Source organism: Xenopus laevis, chromosome 4L (assembly GCF_017654675.1).
Source record: "Xenopus laevis strain J_2021 chromosome 4L, Xenopus_laevis_v10.1, whole genome shotgun sequence".
Taxonomy (NCBI): Eukaryota; Metazoa; Chordata; class Amphibia; order Anura; family Pipidae; genus Xenopus; species Xenopus laevis.
The window spans coordinates 9,633,028-9,654,179 of NC_054377.1; the positions used below are offsets into that span (position 1 = coordinate 9,633,028).

The window sequence follows — 21,152 nt, forward strand, 5'->3', positions numbered from 1 at the left end:
CTACTATTCGATATGCTCAGGAGGAACAGCAGAAAGGGAAGAAGAGCTGTAACTCCTTCTCTGTCCATGCACTGCTAGATATGGTGCTAATCAAAGAATGGATATTAGTCAGGATCGTCAGGCCACAAAGCATGAAAATAGATAGATGTTTAGCCAGCTTTAGAGAGGAGGTGAGATGCAGAGGTACGGGTAGAGCAATGCTTCCAGTGCTAAGGCTATGATGCAGCAACAATATGCCAACAGTCAGCTGAATCAACACTCACCCCGGCATAGAACATCTTGTTACGGAAGCGGCTGTTAAATTTCTCCGGATTTGCCTCTGAGGGTGGGAACATACAGCACAGATTATCATCTGACCAGATAAGATACCCTTGCAACCCCCTCACTACATCACATTGCACCCCCCAACTAAATGTGTTGCACAATAACTTGCTTCATATCACTGGTTCTTTGCGAAAAAAAAGGAGTTGATGTGCCCCATATCTGTAAAATCATAGTATGAGTCAGCATTCTCTGGAACGATCACTTGGTGCCAATGGGAAACGGTAAAGGTTCCCACACTTGCCTAGCTACTTTTCTCTATAACTGGAAGCTGCCACTTAAGGTAAGGGCACATGCTAAGATTCGGGGAGATTTAGTGGCCCGGTGATAACTCACCTCTTCTTCAGGGCGACTAATCTCCCTGAACTGCCTCTGCAGGCTAGAATCTAAATCGCCAGCGGGATGGCACTCGGATTGGCTCGTTTTCAGAAGTCGCCCGAAGTTTCCTTGCGAGGCAACTTTGGGCGACTTTGGAAAACGAAGCACGGCGATTGCCATCCGGCCATCAATTTACATTCTAGCCGGCGGGAGGCAGTTCCGGGAGATTAGTCGCCCACGAAGAAGAGGAGATTTTCGGCTGGGCGACTAATCTCCCCGAATCTGAGCGTGTGTCTCTGCCCTAAAAGAGAAGGAAAGGTTCAAACTAAGTAAGCTTTATCAGATAGGTCTATATAAATACACCAGTAAACCATGCTGTTGAGTACTCTGTCAAAAGAAATGCAGCATTTCTTTCCTTCTATTGTGTACTCATGGACTTCCTGTTTCAGCTTAAACCTCCAGGGCTAGGGCTTGAGCATGCTCAGTTTGCTCCTCTCTCCCCCTCCCTCCTCCCCTCCCTGCTGTAATCTGAGCACAGAGCTATGAGCGAGCAGGAAGAGACTCCAGCAGGAAGTGATGTCACAGCAAGATAATATGGAAGCTGATATCCTAAACAGAGAGTGACATTCTAAAGAATAAAAATGGTGTTCTAGCTTGCACTTTTGTGGCTAATCTATTGGCAATGAACTGCTTTGGTAGCTTTCCTTCTACTTTAAACATCTCATGCTGGCACCCAAAGTCTAAACCCATAGCTGAACTAATTAACCAACGCACATACACAATGGTAAAAGCGACCCTTGCATTTGGTTGCACACAAAAATGCGGGACGGCAGTTACTTACCTCGGGACTCATGGAATTCCAGTGTGACGTGGGCATCAAACCCCAGGCTGAAGTAGTTATTGAATACATCCAGTGGCAGCTGTAAGGCATATAAAAACACAGTTTAAGAGAAAACAAGCAGCGGTATTGATTGATTGATGTAAAAGAATCTAGAAGCTGATTGGGTCGGAGACCTGTCTGAAAGTCATGTAAGAATGACAGTGCTACTTCTATAAAGAAAGCGGAAACGGAAAAAACAGATAAAGGACAAAGTCATGTCCCACGGGCAAAGCAAATGAGAAGTTGTAAGATTAAAGATATAAATATAGGCAATCCTAAAATAACAACTGCAACTGTTACAGCCATTTAGTTAATACTTTAGTAGAACCTTTATGATACCATACATGCTCCAACTGTTTAATATGCCCCAATTTCCACATACGTCCCCAAAGTGGATGTATTACAGACAGACTCAGAATATATACCAGGGATGCACCAAATCCAGGATTCAGCCTTTTTCAGCAAGATTCGGACGAATCCTTGTGCATGGCCGAACCTAATCCTAATTTGCATATGTAAATTAGGTGTGGGAAGGGAAATCACGTGTGTCACAAAACAAGGAAGTAAAAAGCATTTTTTCCCACCTTTTCCGATCCTGCCCCTAATTTGCATATGCAAATTAGGATTCCGTTCGGTATTCGGCTGAATCTTTCACAAAGGATTCGGCAGAATCCCAAAAAGTGGATTCGGTGCATCCCTAGAATTTACCAAACATCCATTGAGCTACAGGCACAAAAAAGTATGTAGATCAATGTTTTTCCATGCAGGTACACCAAGGGACACTGATGTACTTATGTATCAAAAGCAAACCTGCTCTTGTGATCATTTTGAACTTTCCCCACATTAGCTCTTCTCCATTGCCCTAAACCTCTCACCTTATCCGTGGCACCATCCCCTTTATCATCTTCCCAAGCTTCAGGGTTCCTCTCCACTACAAGGTTCCACCGATCTAGCTGGACAACGATCCCCTCCTCCACATGGCTTAAGATCTTCGAGAGTGGTTCATCGGTGTAGCCCTAAAGAAGAAGGAACACATAAGAGAGTGTGAGATCAAAATCAGGTAAATGACAAAATATAGGCTATTTATAAGCAGGGGTAGACATGTTTAATTCCTTTCAATAGGGTGCGTTACGTAAAGAAATAGATTGTGAGCTCAGACCATTCCATATAAAGGCAAATACTGCACCCTCCAGATACTACTGGTCTATAACTCACAGGTCCAGTGGACAGCGTTGATTATGGGTATTTAAAGGAACAATAATACCAAAAAATGTAAGTGTTTTATAGGATGACAATATAATGTACTGTTGCCCTGCACTGGTCAAACTGGTGTGTTTGCATTAGAAAAACAACTATAGTTTATATAAACAAGCTGCTGTGTAGCAATAGGGCAGCCATTCAAGCAACAGGATACACAGTAGATAACAGATAAGTACTACTATAGTTTATATAAACAAGCTGCTGTGTAGCCATGGGGGCAGCCATTCAAGCAACAGGATACACAGTAGATAACAGATAAGTACTACTATAGTTTATATAAACAAGCTGCTGTGTATCCATGGGGGCAGCCATTCAAGCACAGGATACACAGTAGATAACAGAGAAGTACTACTATAGTTTATATAAACAAGCTGCTGTGTAGCCATGGGGGCAGTCATTCAAGCACAGGATACACAGTAGATAACAGATAAGTACTACTATAGTTTATATAAACAAGCTGCTGTGTAGCAATGGGGGCAGCCATTCAAGCACAGGATACACAGTAGATAACAGATAAGCTCTGTAAAATCCAATTGTAAATGACAAAGCTTATCTGTTAACAGTTGTGTATCCTGTGCCTTTTCTCCTTTTTCACCTTTGAATGGCTGCCTCCATGGCTACACAGCAGCTTGATTATATAAACTATAGTAGAATATCTGAAGCATCACACAAGTTTTACCAGTACATTATATCTTTATTACTTTTAAAGACTTTCATTTCTTGGTGTTATTGTTCCTTTCAGGAAACTGTATCTTTACTACTTCCAATAGAGAAGCATGTGCATAGAAATAAAAAATAAAAATGTTCCCATGGAGTTTAGTAGGTAAAAAGTATAGGCTTCTTAGCAGCAGTTAATTCGGGAATTTCGGAGGCAAGTTACTTACCCCACCCCAGTTGAGTGTTCTGGCAAGGTCATTCCCTGTCCCTAGAGGTAGGATGGCAACAGGCGGAGGAGGGAAAAGGCGCAGTTGGTCCAGAGCGGAAAGGATCCATCCAACCTTTGGGAAGAGAGGACCATGCCAAAAGTAGAGACATGAGTCAATATATATAAAATCTGAATGGGTAAGAGAGAAAATTAGAGGAGGAACAACGAGAAGAGCACAGTGGAGAACACAAAGGTAACGGGTGTGTGTGAGAAGCAATCAAGGATCGTATAGGGTGAATCAAAAATATTCAGCCCATAGGAGACTTACAGTGCCATCTCCACCACAGGCCAAGATGCGCAGAGAAGGGACCTTTCGATACATTTCTAACCTGCCAAGCAAATACAAAAGAGGGAAGATGAGACCACAGAGAAGAAGTAGTGCAAAAATAAGCCATGTTTTTACCCAAAGTGCAACATTCTTTTTCATAATTCCAGAGTAAATGCCACACTGCAATCAGGCACAAAATGTTGCAGCAGATGAACAAAGACTTGTGCCTGTTATTACTTTGCACAGAAATCGTGCAGCCTAAAGGCTATGGCAGGTTTTATTTTTATCACCCATGCCTAATCTCCTCCAGCGAGGGTGACAAAGCACCTAAAGTTTACTTCTTACTGAGATTAATTAAATTGCTGCTGTTAAAACACAGGCATTGCATAGCAGACCAAAGTTGCCTTGTAAGGCAAAACGTCACATTTGCTACAGCATTTACTCTGCAAGGTAAAGGGCAGCATTTAGTGGAACATAGGCTTGCAATTCAACAGGCACCGCATGCAAAGGGACCCTTTACTTAGATATGCAGCAGCTCACCTGCTTTGCTTCTGCCTTATACACCAAAGTAGGTACAGTATAGATGAGTGCAAGTGGGTTTCAGTAAGGTGTGTTTCAATGGCCTCAATTTTGTGCCCATTTCTGCACAGCAATAATAATTGTTCAATTTTATTTCCAGGTAATTATTAAGGATTCAGCCGAATCCAGAATGGTTTGGGAAAGATTTGGCCGAATACTTAACTGGATCCTTACCCTAATTTGCAAATGTAAATTAGGGAAACAAGGGGGAAAGAAAGTAAAATAGAGTTAAAAATTCCTTATTTGTGTGACGAAAAGTCACACAATTGTTTTGCATTCGGATTCAGTTCGGCCAGGCACTTGGATTCAACCGAATCCTGCTGAAAAAAAGGATGAATCTTGACTGAATCCCGAACTGAATCGTGGATTCAGTGTATCCCTGGTATTTATATAGCACTGACACAGATATAAACTGTCGACAGATTAAGTCGGCAGCTTATTGTGCAGTGTATGGGGCCCTCAGACGGGCTTCCCTCATCGATATCTGGCAGAAAGTTGGGCAGATATCGATTGGTCGGGTTTAAAAATCCAGTCGGATTGAGGACTGCATCGGTTTGTTTTTACGATCCTCAATCATTGGGCCCCAGGATCAGATTAGCCTGATATTGCCCACCTCAAGGTGGGCAGGGAGAGATTTGCTCATTTGGCGACGTCCCCAAACAAGCAGGTCTCTCCCCTATATATATGGCCAGCCAAAAATAGGATTTATACTCAGCCGTTCTCTTTAAAGGCTCAGAGACCCTGTAATGCACTGCATTTTTACTTAACTCTAGTGTAATGCTAGTGTTACTGGCTATTTTTGTTTCCATTTCCAAATGCAGCTTCTGCAAAAACTCCCTCCACCACCACTTCTCAATTCTTCTCATTTTTAGAAGTTTCCTCATTATTGAGCAGTCCCTTCCTGGCAGTGTCACAGGCAGAGCATTTCTCTTTCAAATGAATGGGAAGCGGTTGCTGGCAGGAATGGGGGCATATGTGCATGTGTTATTACAGCAGTACCCACTTGTCTTCAATATAATGCCTCTTGTCTTGGGCGAGGCATGCACTTTAATACTTACGCTTCCTTTGGACCACCCTGGCTCAGATCAAACACTTGACGAGGGTTCAGATGCCACATGAACGACTGAAGGATTTTGACTCCCTGCGTAACAGATAAAGATAAGAGGCAAAAACTTTCACATACACTATAAAATATGTTATTTAAAAAGTATATTGCTTTTTAAAAATAATTTTGGTGTCTGTAAAGCTATAAAAGGAAAACTGTGCAAAGTAAGATGTTTAACCCAGGAAGGGGTCTATAAATCAATGTAGAACTGTGAGAATATGCAAAGACTAAATCACATGATGGCAGAGAATAAAGAGTAAGAAGAAACAGAGGAAGAGCAGCAAAGAGGGATGAGATGTGGAAGGAGAAATAAGAAGATGAGGAAAGTGAAGCGAGAAAGTTGCAGATGGGGATTTAGGTGAAATAGTGGGAGAGTAGTAAAAAGCTGGAAGAGACAGAGGTGAGAAAGACAAAGTAGTAATAAGGAAGGGAAAAGAAGGGACAAGGAAAGAAGAAAGGATAAATGTATGAGGAAGGAGAGAAAAATGGGTGAAACAGAAAGGAATAGGACAGACAAGTGAAGGGGAGACAGCAGTATGTATTAGAGCAGCGGTCCCGAAACTTTTTTGGCCCAGGGACCGGTGTAGAGCCAATTTTTTCTTGCAAGGCCCGGGGGAGGGGGGCCCAATTTCTGGAGCGCCAGCGTCCAATACGGTGCACCATTTTAATTTGTCGCTAGGCTCGGCAGCCAAGTTCAAGACTGTCCGCAGACTGATTCTGGCCCGTGGCCCAGTGGTTGGGGACCCCTGTATTAGAGCCTACTGCTATATATCACCCAAATAATATGTATATAAGGTCCCAATTACATTTCCCTACAGAAAGATAAGTCCAAAGAAAGCTGGTCTTTTTTAATAAAACACGATAAAGGGGGAAAAAGAAAACGAAAGAGAAGGCACTCACTTGATTTCCACCACTTTTGGGATTAACAAAGACGAGCACAGGTTTCATTAGGTGACATGGTGCTGGTCTGATGATAAACGGTCGCTGCCTGGGATCCTATGGGAAAGTAACAATCCATTATAAGCCTCCTTTTTATGCTCCATCCTAGTGTTACAGCCCCATCGCTGTTTCCAGGAGGCCATCTAGATTAATAATGTATTAAACATGGCCTTTACATTCACCTCAGATGCTTTCTTGCTGAGTTTCCTTTTAAACGACGGTCTCTTTTTCTTCTTACTGGACTTGAGGGAACTCTGAAAGGAAGAAGAGCAATAATAAGATAGAAAGGAAACACATACAGATCTGGGCTATGGAGAATTTAACTCGGCCTACCTGTGGCCGACGCACACGAATAATCCATGTGGGGGGCACAATGACAGCAGCGTGAACCCCTAAAGAGCAAGGTTCTTCTATATGGTGAAACATGAAGCAAGACACTTTGCTGTGATACTAAAATTGAGAGGGGAAGGAAAACAAAAGTAGGCTTTTTAGGACATTTACCGTTGGAGGGGACAAACCCCACAAATATAAAATCAACAGAGAGAAAACCAGAGACTGATGGGAATTCTCAAGTCAACTCACAGCCTGTTTGCACCACGAGCAGCTGATTGCAACAATCTCTTTGCTGTGAAAGGCAAATTTTTGCTGGAACCCCTAAAACAAGAAAATAAGACAACTGTTAAAAAACATTGTCAGACTGAGCCTCCTAGAGCCCTCCAAAGAACTGTACATTCTGAGCCCAAACTCAAAAGATTTATGGCAACTATGCTGAAAATAAAAATAAAATATACGCTTCATCTATTTAAAATAATAACTTTCTAAAAAAACACTCGATTAGAAATTCTGTACGGTTTCTGAAAAAATTTAAGCTTCCATCTCTCATCAATATGTCTCATCTTATTGCTTCTTCATGCAGGAGTTGGAGTCTCATTTTAATTGCCAGGTAGCTCAAATACAGCCTTTGGGGTGGTCTCTTCAAAATAACCAAGAATCCAAGGATCCATATCAGAGTGAGTTATATGGTTTGTGCTGGAGTCGGTTATTTGAGTTAACGCCAACACATCTGTTAGGAAAGGAAGCCTCCACCTAAAAGATGCGTTCGACCTACCTGTCGATTAAAATCTGACCCACATGGAGAGAATGAAGATAGTCTGCAGGGTGAAGGATTTAATTTCCATGAGATAAAGCCTATATTAAAGGGGAACTACTGCAAAAAAATTACATTTAAGAGCAAAACATTATAGGCGTTACATAGGCGTAAGATGGGAGCAAGAAAGAGTTGCTGGGAGTTGTCCTTGGCTGAGGCCCACTCGGTTCCTGTGTGTTATAGTCATTATATAAGACAAGGAGTCCCCTCCTATACAGCCCCAAAGCGAGACATCTAAAAGGCGTAGGGGTTTACAGATATGCCAAGATGAACATCACTCACCTTCCCACACTGTCGACATTTTCCCGCTTGTCGCCTCCGGTGAACCCAATGATGCCGAACAATTACAGGCTGTCAAGGTAGCACAAAGGGGAAAATAAAACAAAAGGATAGAATAACATTTAACGAACTTTCGTGCAGGTCTCCTGATGTCGTGCAAAGCACCTGGTAATTTGCATCTGTATTGCCCTCACTTATTTATCATCAGTACTGGAGAAAAATATAAATATATAGTTCCCAGAAAAGTGTCACATTGGGGCTAATCAATAGAAGATGCAATCTGACTGGGGGTTACCGCAACTCCGGCCTGATCTTATCAGCTGGCCAAACAATTTTACCCCTATTATTTTTAGGACGTCACATCGAAATCAGGAGAGAGAGAGAAACATTATATACGTTTCATAGTTTAGCAACCTTTTGCCCCCCAAGAGTGTTGGAAGCCCAAAGCATATGCACTCTCAAGCCTGAAAACAAATGGGTCGGAGGAAGCTTTTGAAATCCTGCTAGATTCACTTTCATTCCTAGGTTTAAATAAGAGAAAGCATTTTATAAAACATAAACACAATAGGACTTCATCCCCCAGAAGCCAGATAACAAGATACTTGATTGGCAATATTGAATATAATTAAAATAGTGATGTTTATTAGTCAACCATGCCAACACATACATATTAATAACAAATTGAGGAGGGGCCCCTCCTTTTACAGGAGTCTTAGGGTTTTAAAGGAGAAGGAAAGCTACGGAGGCATTTTATTGCCAATAGAGTCGCTGAAATAGTGCAAGCTAGAATGCTATATTTATTCTGTAGAATGTTTTACCATACCTGAGTAAAAAGCTCTAGAAACTCTCTTGTTTGTTTAGAATAGGAGCTGCAGTATTAATGTGGTGTGACATCACTTCCTGCCTGAGTCTCTCCCTGCTCTGGGCTCAGATTACAGTAGAGAGGGGGGGGGGAGGAGCAAACTGAGCATGCTCTTGCCCGGGGCAATGAGGTTTAAAATGAAAACAGGAAGTCTGATACAGAAGCCCATGAGTACACAATATAAGGAAAGAAATGTGTTTCTTTTGACAGGGGACTCAGAGCAACATTACTTTGGGGGTTTACTGGTATATTTATATGGACCTTTTTGATAAAGCTTACTTAGTTTTAACCTTTCCTTCTCCTTTAATATGTATGTCTTGGCATGGTTGACTTATAAACATCGCCATTTAAATTATATTCAATATTACCAATCAAGTAACTGGCTTTTGGGGGATGAAGTCCTATTGTATTTTTGTTTTATATTATGGTAATTTAAGTAGTGACACCTTCTAATATAGCCAATTATCTTTGCTCAGTAATTTTTGTTATTTTATCTCGCAGAATTCCCTGCTGATGCAATTAGTTTTGTGCAGCAGCCACAACAGTAATCTGTGGCCCTCTGAATTTTGGGCTTGATGGAAGAACCACAACGTAAGATGAGGTACTCACCTCCCGAATATTGCGAGAACCAGATTCTCTAAATGAGGGCTTACACCGGAAGTTTATCTGCAGATTGAAAAAAAATACGCATTTATAAGGTATCAAAATAATTATCTTCTTAATTGGGCTGACATAATTAATATGGTAACTTGTGTGCACTTCAAATTATTTCTATTTTTGGGTATGGGTTGCGAGATTGATTCCCACGTGTCAGGCACGGTCTATAGGCTGATTAAAAGAAAATATGTGTTTCAGCCTTTCGAGAGCTAATCAAGCAATCACTGCCTCCCACCTGGATAAGACCTTAGAGTATCTGAAATGTTGCTGCTTAAATGCATTAATCTGCACACCCCAGCACTAATCTGCCATTATACATGTAAATATGCATTTGCAGTTCTTGCCAACAAACACAAACCAGAGGATTGCCTAGGAAAGCTTCCACTTAAGGCAGAGACACATGCTGCAATACGGGGAGATTAGTTGCCCCAAAGAGGAGATTTGTCGCCGGGCGACTAATCTCCCCGAACTACCTCCCCGCCGGCTAAAATGAAAATCGCCGGTGGGATGGCACTCTGAGTGTTTCGTTTTTCGAAGTTTCCCGAAGTTTCCTCAGCTGAATTCGGAAAACGAAGCGCTCCAAGTGCAATCCCGCCGGCGATTTTCATTCTAGCCGACGGGAAGGCAGTTTGAGGAAATTTGTCGCCGGCGATTAATTTCCCGGAACTGCAGTGCGTCTCTGCCCTTAGGGGTTTAATTTAGCAGACCTGAGGCATGAAACAAAAATACATCCTCAAGTTGGCAGATTTTTGTGTTTTTAATTCACTGGGGGATGCCCAATATATAACCCCACAAAAATTTGACTTTCCTTGTCCTTTAAATGACTGGTGTGGCCAAAATTACTACAAAGGTTGGCTGCAAGGTTAGCGTTATCATAAAGCATTCTGGAGTGCTCTTTGCCCAAATATTGCCATTTAAAACAAACAGAATGTCAGCTCTTAAAGTCTCTATAGGTGGCGTTACTCTTTTGTTCCTCTTCATTGAAAACACAACAGATCAGTATTAGCGATGAGCAAATGTTTTCACCGCAAGTGGATTCGCTGCAAAATTCAACCATCAAAAGATTTTTGTCATAAAACTTTGCCGCGAAAATTTTTTGGTAGAGAAAAAAAGGAAAAAAATGCAGATTCACTTCAGTGCATTTGGAGCGAGACAAAACTTGAGGAAAAAAAACACCCACTGACTGCGTTTGCGAAATTTTTCAGCAGTTTGGCAAATTTTTTTGGCGAAGGGAAACGGGGCAGATTCGTGTTTGGAAACATTGTGCTATATATATATATATATATATATATATATATATATATATATATATATATATATATATATATATATATATATATATATATATATATATATATATATATATATACAATCTCAGAAAGGCGAGGTGCACACCAGGAGCCTTTAAAGAGTTTAAAAAAATTTTCCTTTATTTAATACATCCTTTAAAAAAACAGGTCAACGTTTCGGTCTTTGCCTAAGACCTTTCTCAAGACCATACACCGTGTATGGTCTTGAGAAAGGTCTTAGGCAAAGACCGAAACGTTGACCTGTTTTTTTAAAGGATGTATTAAATAAAGGAAAATTTTTTTAAACTCTTTAAAGGCTCCTGGTGTGCACCTCGCTGATGAGAGTAGCACCTGGGTCATTCTTGACTGGAAGGTGTGCTGAACCGACTTGGATTAAGTGTATGTGTATATATATATATATATATATATATATATATATATATATATATATATATATATATATATATATAAAAAACATGTTTTGTTTTTTTTTGTCTAGAATTGTTTGCTACTGGTCCTTTAACAGTAAACAAAAAAAGAAGTGGAGAGTAGAATAGACTTCTGAAAGTCTTTCTGGGTTAAACAGGCTTCTTTTCTCACCTTTTCCAGCTGCTCGATGCACGGCGTATGGACCACAATCTTACACGCTGCGCACTTTCTGCGAGTAGCCGACTTTTGCTATTTAAAGAAGAGAGAGGGTTTTAGTACAGGGCAGAGAGGATTAATGCTATTATAGAGAGAGACGATGGATGGCAGTTTAAACCTATAAAGTGCCTGCTGCTGTCCCTTCTGCCATTCATTGTGTAACCGTGTACAGGGACAGTCACAGGGCTATAAGCCACACACCAGGCAATTTATATATATATAATACACAAAAGCCACGAATATCTTGTAAATTATATCCTTATAAACGGTGAGTTCTGATGTCATCAGAAACGGTGAGTTCTGAGGTCATTCTGTCACATGACTCACTGAAATTTGTGTATTATAATAAATAAAGTACCCCATTTGTAAAATATGAGGATATTAGAAGTCACCTCGGAGTTCCATGACCTGTATAAAAAACGAGGCCGAAGGCCTCGTGTTTTTATATGGTCTTGAAACTCTTCGGTAACTTATAATATCCTTATATTTTACAAGAGGGGGTACTTTATTCACTATATTATATATATATATATATTTTTTTTACAGGTCATGGAACTCCGAGGTGACTTCTAGTATCCTCATATTTTTCAACAAGTAGTACTTTATTATAATAATCATATTATAATAGACAAGTTTAAGCGAGTCATGTGACAAAAATGACATCACTGCTTACCGTTTATAACTGATGACATCATCCTTTTTTGCGACTGTATGGAGAAGTTTTTTGATCGTGCACCCAGGCAACTTACTGTATTTTATTGAGAGTGCTGGCTTCACGTGGTTTTGAATCGAAACGTTGGTCCACTAATAAACCTATGAATGACTAGATGTCCTGTGTATCCTGATTGATTATGGAGTGCCTTCATCGATGGCGATATTTGTAAAAGTTTAAACAGACTGGCACCCAGCACTTGGATTATACTTATGGTTGTGCGTTCCCCTGCTCGCTGGATATATATATATATATATATATATATATATATATATATATATATATATATATATATATATATATATATATATATATATATATTTATATATATATATGATTATATATATATATATATGATTATATATATATATATATATATATATATGATTATATATATATATATATATATATATATATATATATATATATATATATATATATATATATATATATTTATATTGTATTTTAAGCAATCTGGTAGCTAGAGTACAAAGTACCCTAGCAACCATGCCTTGATTTGAATAAGAGACGGCAATATGAATATGAGAGGGCCTGAATAGAAAGAGGAGTAATAAAAATTAACATTAACAATAAATTTGTAGCCTTACAGAGCATTTGCTTTTCAGAAGGGGTCAGCGACGCCCATTTGAAAGCTGCAAATAGTAAGAAGAAAAAGGCAAAGAACCATAAAACTATAAAAAAATAAACCATTCTATAACATACTAAAAATGACCTTAAAGGTGATCGAATACACTTACAAGGATATAAAGTATGTTATAGTGTCCTATTCTTAGGTATTCCCTTTTACGAGTGTATGTGAAAACCAAACAATGAGGGGAGACTGTAAAACTCCTACAGTTGGAAGCACAACCTATGGGTGAGGGACTAAAAGCTTTCAGTATACAATGGAACAATATATTAAAGTATACTTGGGTTATGCCTATGGCAGTGCTACTGAATCGCTGCATCCCACTCACAATCCAGTGGAGCCAAGAAACAATGCTCATCATTGTCTAGTCTCTTTAGAAAGACTTGGGGATATATTTCATCACAAAACAATGTTCTAGGACAATGTTCCATGGCTGCCTTTTACATTGTGTGTATCCAGTGAGCTGCAGTAGCATGAATGCCTTCAAGGCACAAGGCAGAATACTGACGTTATGAAACGGTGGAAGCCATCCAAGCATTGCACACAGCTGTTATATATAGCAGGGCATCTCCCCAGCTACTCTTTATTAGCCAAGACAGAGCAATCATGTCATTCATTTGGGTTCTTACATGTCAAAATAGTCATGCTATTCTCTCGTGTGCCCACAAGAGGGAGACAAAAATGGATTTGATATAACAAGTGATGAGCAAAACTTTTCAGCAAGTTTTCGCCGTGAAAATGACTCCAAAGGGTGAAAAGAATTGCCGCACATCAAAAAAAATGGCACCCATAGACTTCAATGCATTTTGTTGAATTTTCGGCGAAACGGGTCAGATTCGCCCATCACTGGTCTGTAAATGACTATTCTGGGTGAACGGATGTCGTGGGATCTGGATTCTAAAAATAGGCACTTACCTTGGAGGTGCAGTTTTGTTCTCCCAGGTAGCAAAAATCTCCAGATACGTTTGTTTCAAACCAAAGGTGGTCCCCGTATACCGCAGAGTCCTAAAGGGAATTTCAATTAATAGGGACATTATTATTGCATTTAAAGGGATACGGTCATCGGGAAAAAACATTTTCTTAATGCATCAGTTAATAGTGCTGCTCCAGCAGAATTCTGCACTGAAATCCGTTACTTCAAAGAGCAGACAGATTATTTTTATATTTAATTTTGAAATCTGACATTGGGCTAGACATATCAGTTTCCCAGCTGCCCCCAGTCATGTGACTTGTGCTCTGATAAACTTCTCTCTTTAAAGCAGAGACAGAGAGGTAGGGGATTCTGAGAAGGAAAGAAATGGTGATGGGCAGTTGGGGGGTACTTTAGACTCCCCTGTAAAACAACAGGTCTCAGGAGGCTGGAAGAGGATTCTGGGAAGAAAAGGAAGGGAAAGTTGGAGGTTTCAAGTGAAGGGCAAAGTGTCTTCCTAGACGAGGATGAGGGATGCCCACGAATGAGTGGGGCTCATTCAGGAGAACAGAGAACATCAGCAGCTAAATCTCTGAAAGTTACAGATTGATTATTTGATTTGTTATTTTTAAGTTTATTATTCTGTGCCCTGTGTAATGTTAATTTTATATTGATTTGTTACTTTGTTATAGTATTTTATCAATAAACAAAATTCCCTAACACAAGATCTAAGAACAACACTCAATAGTAAAATCCAGGTCCCACTGAGACACATTCAGTTACATTGAGTAGGAGAAACAACAGCCTGCCAGAAAGCAGTTCCATCCTAAAGTGCAGGCTCTTTCTGAAATCACATGACCAGGCAAAATGACCTGAGATGCACCTACACACCAATATTACAACTAAATACACTTGCTGGTTCAGGAATTAAATTTTATCTTGTAGAGTGAATTATTTGCAGTGTAAACAGTGTCATTTAGAAATAAAAACAACATTATAAAAATCATAACAGAATCCCTTTAACATCTACAATTTTTCTGATTTTCAAATATACAAATAACGGTAACCAATGTGGCAGGTTCCAACATTATTAAAAAATTTTTTTTTTTTTTTTAATTTGTTTAATAGAGAAAAAAAACCAAAAACCGTTTTGGGCCGAGTTCCGTTTTAAAGAATATAAATATGCAGATAAAAGCTTTATGTGGATATAACCTACGTTCATACACCAGGTAAGAGGAGGAGTCTAGCCATACAAATGGAGCCCTACCAGTGGTTGATAGGGCTCCCTGGATGGGTGCCAGATAGGAAAAGAAGGTGATGATGATGATGCTGATAATGAGTAGAGTGCAAGGGGAAATTCAGTTATTTCAATGTGCCAGGCATAATGCCCACAGCTGATGAGAATAATGGCCTACCCACTTTAATACACATTATATACCGTAATGACTGACCATTTATAGTGTATAATGTGCCAACTGCAGAATCAATACTCACGCTCCAGTCTACTGTGTTCCGCACTTGGGTATCGGGCTCACTGGGCAGGACACTGGGGGTAGCCACCAGGTGCTGGGCTCCGGATTTGGCAATGGCTTTTCTGAAAAGACACAAGGGGATAGGCTGAATGTTGCAAGCAAGTCAATGCTTAAAGTGGAAGTAATACTGAAGACAGCAATGGAAAAAAAAAAAAATCATAGACTACTTTCCTATACATATTGAGGGGCAGATTTATTAAGCATCGAAGTGAAAATTCGATTTTTTTTTTTTTTGGTCAAAACTCTCAAATTATCCAGACTCGATTCATGTTTTAATTCAAATTCAACTTTCGAGATTTATCATACTCTGGCCCTTTAAGAACTCGACTTTGACTATTCCCCACCTAAAACCTGCCGGATTACTGCATAAGTCAATGGGAGATGTCCAGGGATCAATTTGGTGATGTTTGTAGCCTTCCTGACATTCAAATTTGTGCTTTATTGTACTATTTGTTCTGCAGGAGCACAATATAATGTTATAGCTTGCACTATTGTGGCTAATCTATTGGCAATAAACTGCTTCAGTAGCTTTCCTTCTCCTTTAAACTCTGGTCTAGCGCTCCACATGTGGTAGTGCCAAGGTACCAATGGGGAACATTGGCACTACCACCCTGGGTAATATTGGCTCACTAGCAGAGGAAGGCATTCATTATTTTTTTTTTTTTTTTTTTTTTTGTAATAATGGTTAAGCCCAAATAGAAAGAGCCATCGGGACCTGATCAGCACAAGAGATAAGGAACTTAATAGGAAGAGAATACTCGCTGTTGTTAAAAGATTCCTTTCTCTGAAATGTACCCGGGAGCAATAGGAGACACGTGAGCCTTAGGAAAGGTATTTAGAGATACGCGAGACAAGTAATCGGCAACGGGCCGGCGCTTAGGGACTCCATCCCCCATACTGGATATAACACAGGTGCCCGAGAAAAGCTGCCAGGAGAGAAAGCCAAACCCCGGCCAAAATAAATTAAGCAGCCACGGCTTTCTGCGTGCCACATGCCAGTGGGATGAGGCTGGAGAATGGAAATATTCACTTTAGCCCATTAGCCGAAAAGGCCAAGAACAGCTACAGCCACAGCACTGACATTCAGCCTTAAAGGAGAACTAAACCCTAAAAATTAACATGGCTAAATATACCATATTTTATATAATGAACTTATTGCACGAGGCTAAAGTTTGAGCTTGTCAATAGCAGCAATGATCCAGGACTTCAAACTTGTCACAGGGGGTCACCATCTTGGAAAGTGTCTGTGACACTCACATGCACAGTGGGCTCTGATTGGCTGTTGAGAAGCTAAGCTTAGGGCTCGTCACTAATTATCCAGCAGAAAATGAGCTTCCCTGGCTGTAATATAAGCTGATGCTACAGGTTTGCTGATTATTAAATTCTGATGCTAATTGCACTGGTTTCTGTGCTGCCATGTAGTAATTATCTGTATTAATTACTAATCAGCCTTATATTGTGACATTTCTATTCTATGTGTACTGTATATTGTGAGTGGCTCCCTAAGCTCAGTAAGTGACAGCAGCACAGAGCATGGGCAGTGAATCAGCAGAAAAGAAGATGGGGAGCTACTGGGGCATCTTTGGAGACACAGATCTTTACTGCTAAAGGGCTGTGGTTGCCTTGGGCTGGTACAGAAGCACAAAACATTATGTACAACATTTCTATCTACATCTTTAGTTAAGCTTTGGTTCTTTAAGTGCTTGCGTGGTTCCTGCTGAACCCGGTATCACTGATCTGTGGATCGGATATCATTGGGTTTCATTTCCTCCGTCAGTGTAGAGCAATGGCATGTCTGTACGACCAATAAAACAAGTGCTGGTGTGGAATAAACACCCTGACGATTGGGGAACTATTGCGAAAATGAAAATTGAATATAACCTTCATCATATTAAAATAAGACATTTACTAAATACAATCAATTAAAAATTATATTCTGTTTCTAAAATAAAGAAGACTAAATAAAACCATTTTCCCGTGCAATGTTTAGTGCAGCAAATGACACATTTCAAAGGGGAACTACTATTGCGAAAATGAAAATTTAACATAAGCTTCAGCATACTGAAATAAATACTGAAACTTTGTAATTACAATCAATTAAAAATTCTGCATCATTTCTGAAATAATCAAGTTTATCTTCACTATTCCTCTCTCAGCATCTGTTTCTCTTCATTCTCTCTTCATGCAGCAGTTGGGTGTCAGATATTCATTGACAGTTAGATCCAATATATTTTATAGGGGGGGCTCCTTTTGCCTAGAAGATGTATTAGAGCTCACTCTATTAAACTCACCAGACATCATGTCTCTCTACATGCAGGATTTGTGCAAAAGACAGTTATTTTGTTTGTACTGGAATCAGTTATTTGAGTGAGCTCTAATACATATATTGAATCTAAGGGGCCGATTCACTAAATTCGAGTGAAGGATTCGAAGTAAAAAAAACTTCGAATTTCGAAGTATTTTTTGGGCTACTTCGACAATCGAATGGGCTACTTCGACCTTCGACTACGACTTTGAATCAAAGGATTCGAACTAAAAATCGTTCGACTATTCGACCATTCGATAGTCAAAGTACTGTCTCTTTAAAAAAAACTTCGACCCCCTAGTTCGGCAGCTAAAAGCTACCGAAGTCAATGTTAGCCTATGGTGAAGTTTTTTTTAATCGAAGGATATTCCTTCGATCGTTGGATTAAAATCCTTCGAATCGTTCGATCGAAGGAATTCGCAAAAATAGTATTTGTGCTAAATCCTTCGACTTCGATATTCGAAGTCGAAGGATTTCAATTCCTAGTCGAATATCGAGGGTTAATTAACCCTCGATATTCGACCCTTAATGAATCGGCCCCTAACTGTCAATGAATATCTGACACCCAACTGCTGCATGAAGAGAGAATGAAGAGAAACAGATGCTGAGAAAGGGATAGTGAATATAAACTTGATTATTTCAGAAATGATGCAGTATTTTTAATTGATTGTAATTACAATCAGTATTTATTTCAGTATGCTGAAGCTTATGTTAAATTTTCATTTTCGCAATAGTAGTTCCCCTTTGAAATGTGTCATTTGCTGCACTAAACATTGCAACGGGAAAATGGTTTTATTTGGTCTGTATAGGCACAGTGTGGTTAAAAAGAGGAAATTTTGCCGTACCCCCCACCTCCCCTGCTTATCGCCCTATACTAAGGGCTCCTTATTTAGGGACAATAATAGTTCTGCCCTGAGGTTTCAAAGGAGGAAGAGAGAGTATAAAAACAATCAGTCCTTTGTAAAAGAACTAAAGCTTAACAAAGAGGTAGGATAAAAACGCTGCACATTATGTTTTGGTTTTCTGTACCAGCCCGAGGCGACCACAGCCCTTTGGAAGGGATGATCTGTACCTTTAAATCTGCCCCCATTAACTCCCCATCTTCTTTCTGCTGATTCACTGCACATGCTCTGTGCTGCTGTCACTTACTGAGCTTAGAGACCCACTCACAATATACAGTACACATAGAATAGAAATGTCACAATATAAGGCTGATTAGTAATTAATACAGATAATTACTACATGGCAGCACAGAAACCAGTGCAGTCTGCATCAGAATATAATAATCACCCCTGTAGCATCAGCTTCTATTCCAGATGAACCTCACTTGCTTGATGATTTCCCACGCTCCCTAAGCTTAGCTTCCAGCAGCCCAGAGGCCACTGAGCATGTGCAGTGCCACCGACACACTAAAAAGGCCTAACAAGATCCAAGATGGGGAATCGCTAGAATCAACTTTAAAGGCCTGTATCATTACTGTTATAGGGCTGCCGAACCTCTAGGCTGATATAGTATGTGCAGTATAAAAAAAAAATACAGCATTTGTAGCTGGATTCATTTTTAGGGCTTTAGTTCTCCTTTTAACTGGAGATTATTCTGGAATATTGAACAAAGAGCAGATTATTCTTCATTAACTCACAACAGATGCTATTATCTGAATTACATTCAGAGAATCTCTGTTCTGCAAATGAAATGCACTCCTGTTCTGAGCAGACACTGGGCTGTTTAGCCTCAATTACATTTGTATAAAATAGTCGTTTGAAACTCGTGGCTCTGTAGCGGAGTCTACAACTCACGAACACTTGGCGGTCTTGGCTGAAGAGCTTCTGGGTTGGCAGCAAAGATATACCTACCTCCAGAGAGCACTGCTGTGCATGGGGTTCTAGGGTAAAACGCGTCAGACTATGCTTTTTTTTAAAAAAAAATTTTTAACTCCATCATGATCAATTATACCGGGAAATGTAACTGAATACACCTGCCAAAATGCACTCATGTCATCTGATGCAGCCTGGCCATTAAAGGAGAAGGAAAGGTTAACATTAAGTAAGCTTTATCAGAAAGGTCTATATAAATACACCAGTAAACCCTCAAAGTAATGCTGCTCTGAGTCCTGAGTCAAAAGAAACACAACATTATTTTCCTTTTATTGTGTACTCATGGGTTTCTGTCTTCAGATTAAACCTCCAGGGCTAGGGCTTGAGCATGCTCAGTTTGCTCCTCTCCCTCCCTCCTCCCTGCTGTGGTCTGAGCTCAGAGCTATGAGTGAGCAGGAAGAGACTCGGGCAGAAGTGATGTCACACCAAGCTAATATGGCAGCTGCTATCCTAAACAAACAGTTTATAGAGCTTTTTACTCAGGTATTCTACAGAATAAATATAGTGTTCTAGCTTGCACCATTGTGGATAATCTATTGATAGCTTTCCTTCTTCTTTAAGTACCTTAAGCATAACGTGCCCCCCTATCAATCTATTCTTTCCTTAGTACCTACAAGTTATGATGATCAATAGAGCAAGGTTCTAGGTTTGATCCATTCCCAGAACTGGTCGCTCCTACATCCTCGGGGGAGGGATTTTCCAGATCGACTCCCTCATCGGACGTGTAGATCAACTCTTCATCCTCAGAACTTTCGTTTTTTCTCCCTGTATCTTTCTGAATAGGGATTAGGCTGGCCAGCAGCATAGATGGGCCAATAAATTGGTGGTCAATGCCGTGTAGTCTCCCACCGTGCTTCTTCCGCACTGCAAAACGCGGACTTAGTCCTGGAGTGGTTGTACTTGATCTCCGGCGCCCATTTCTTTTTGCAATTCGAGCTGGTGCCCCAACGCTAAGAGGAACTGGTTGTGCCGGATTGATAGAGGTTCGTCGTTGAATGGACAGGGAAGAGGATGGTAGACCGACACTAGACCGACGGCGGGCTTTCCCTGTGGCAACAACCACACTGCACCGACGTGACGTTGGGGTAAGGCAAGATTTCATGGGGGCAGCCCCAATTTTCCTGCGGAAATGTTTTTTAAAAAAAGTATCCATTGGGGTCTCACCAAGAGAGAGCTTATGACAAAACGAGTAAGGCTATGTATTGATATATTTTTGCTCTAAAATAAAGTTTTCAGTTTGTTAACAAGCCTGTTTGTGAGACCTGCGAGTGTCTGCCGTTCTTCTCCTTTGGTTGGATACCTCAACTAGAGAGAGACACCGCGGGGCACTTGAGTAGGCTGTTGGTGTAGAAACCATGGTGTTAAAATGACAATTCCAATTAGATATTGCGAGGCAGCAGCCTAAATAATATATACATTTCCTGAAGCGAGCCACCCAAAATAGACCAATATTCTGCATATCATTCAGCAGTGGGGGGAAAAAAAGAGTTTCCCAGCCAAGGAATGAACATGTGGAGTTTCCAGAGGCTATAACTGGAAAATAAGGGTTAAATACACCCCCCCCCAAAGTGTCAGCACGATCCCCTTTGATGTAGGTGTAGCATTGTCCTTTGTTTTCGGAATTAATTAGCTTCTTTTCATCTGCTAATCAGGGCAGAACCCCCCACCCTGGTAGCTACGCAGTTAGAGGCGGAAT

General features: G+C 40.3%; 1 protein-coding gene across 2 annotated transcripts in view; it reads right to left on the minus strand.

The window, feature by feature from the left end:
- The window catches only part of LOC108713453 (diacylglycerol kinase zeta), a 52,169-nt gene that overhangs the window by 21,803 nt on the left and 9,214 nt on the right, over positions 1 to 21,152 (minus strand). For both annotated transcript variants that reach the window (XM_041589803.1, XM_041589802.1), the window contains exons 2-17: positions 20,071 to 20,794; positions 15,240 to 15,339; positions 13,751 to 13,840; positions 11,430 to 11,507; positions 9,493 to 9,549; positions 8,025 to 8,093; positions 7,178 to 7,249; positions 6,929 to 7,045; positions 6,778 to 6,849; positions 6,557 to 6,652; positions 5,610 to 5,692; positions 3,973 to 4,033; positions 3,664 to 3,777; positions 2,395 to 2,535; positions 1,481 to 1,559; positions 264 to 319 (exon numbers count right to left, since the gene is read on the minus strand). In XM_041589803.1, the coding sequence (XP_041445737.1) occupies positions 264 to 319; positions 1,481 to 1,559; positions 2,395 to 2,535; positions 3,664 to 3,777; positions 3,973 to 4,033; positions 5,610 to 5,692; positions 6,557 to 6,652; positions 6,778 to 6,849; positions 6,929 to 7,045; positions 7,178 to 7,249; positions 8,025 to 8,093; positions 9,493 to 9,549; positions 11,430 to 11,507; positions 13,751 to 13,840; positions 15,240 to 15,339; positions 20,071 to 20,609 (1,824 nt within the window). In that variant the 5' untranslated portion in view covers positions 20,610 to 20,794. The remainder of the gene's footprint in view (positions 1 to 263; positions 320 to 1,480; positions 1,560 to 2,394; positions 2,536 to 3,663; positions 3,778 to 3,972; positions 4,034 to 5,609; positions 5,693 to 6,556; positions 6,653 to 6,777; positions 6,850 to 6,928; positions 7,046 to 7,177; positions 7,250 to 8,024; positions 8,094 to 9,492; positions 9,550 to 11,429; positions 11,508 to 13,750; positions 13,841 to 15,239; positions 15,340 to 20,070; positions 20,795 to 21,152) is intronic.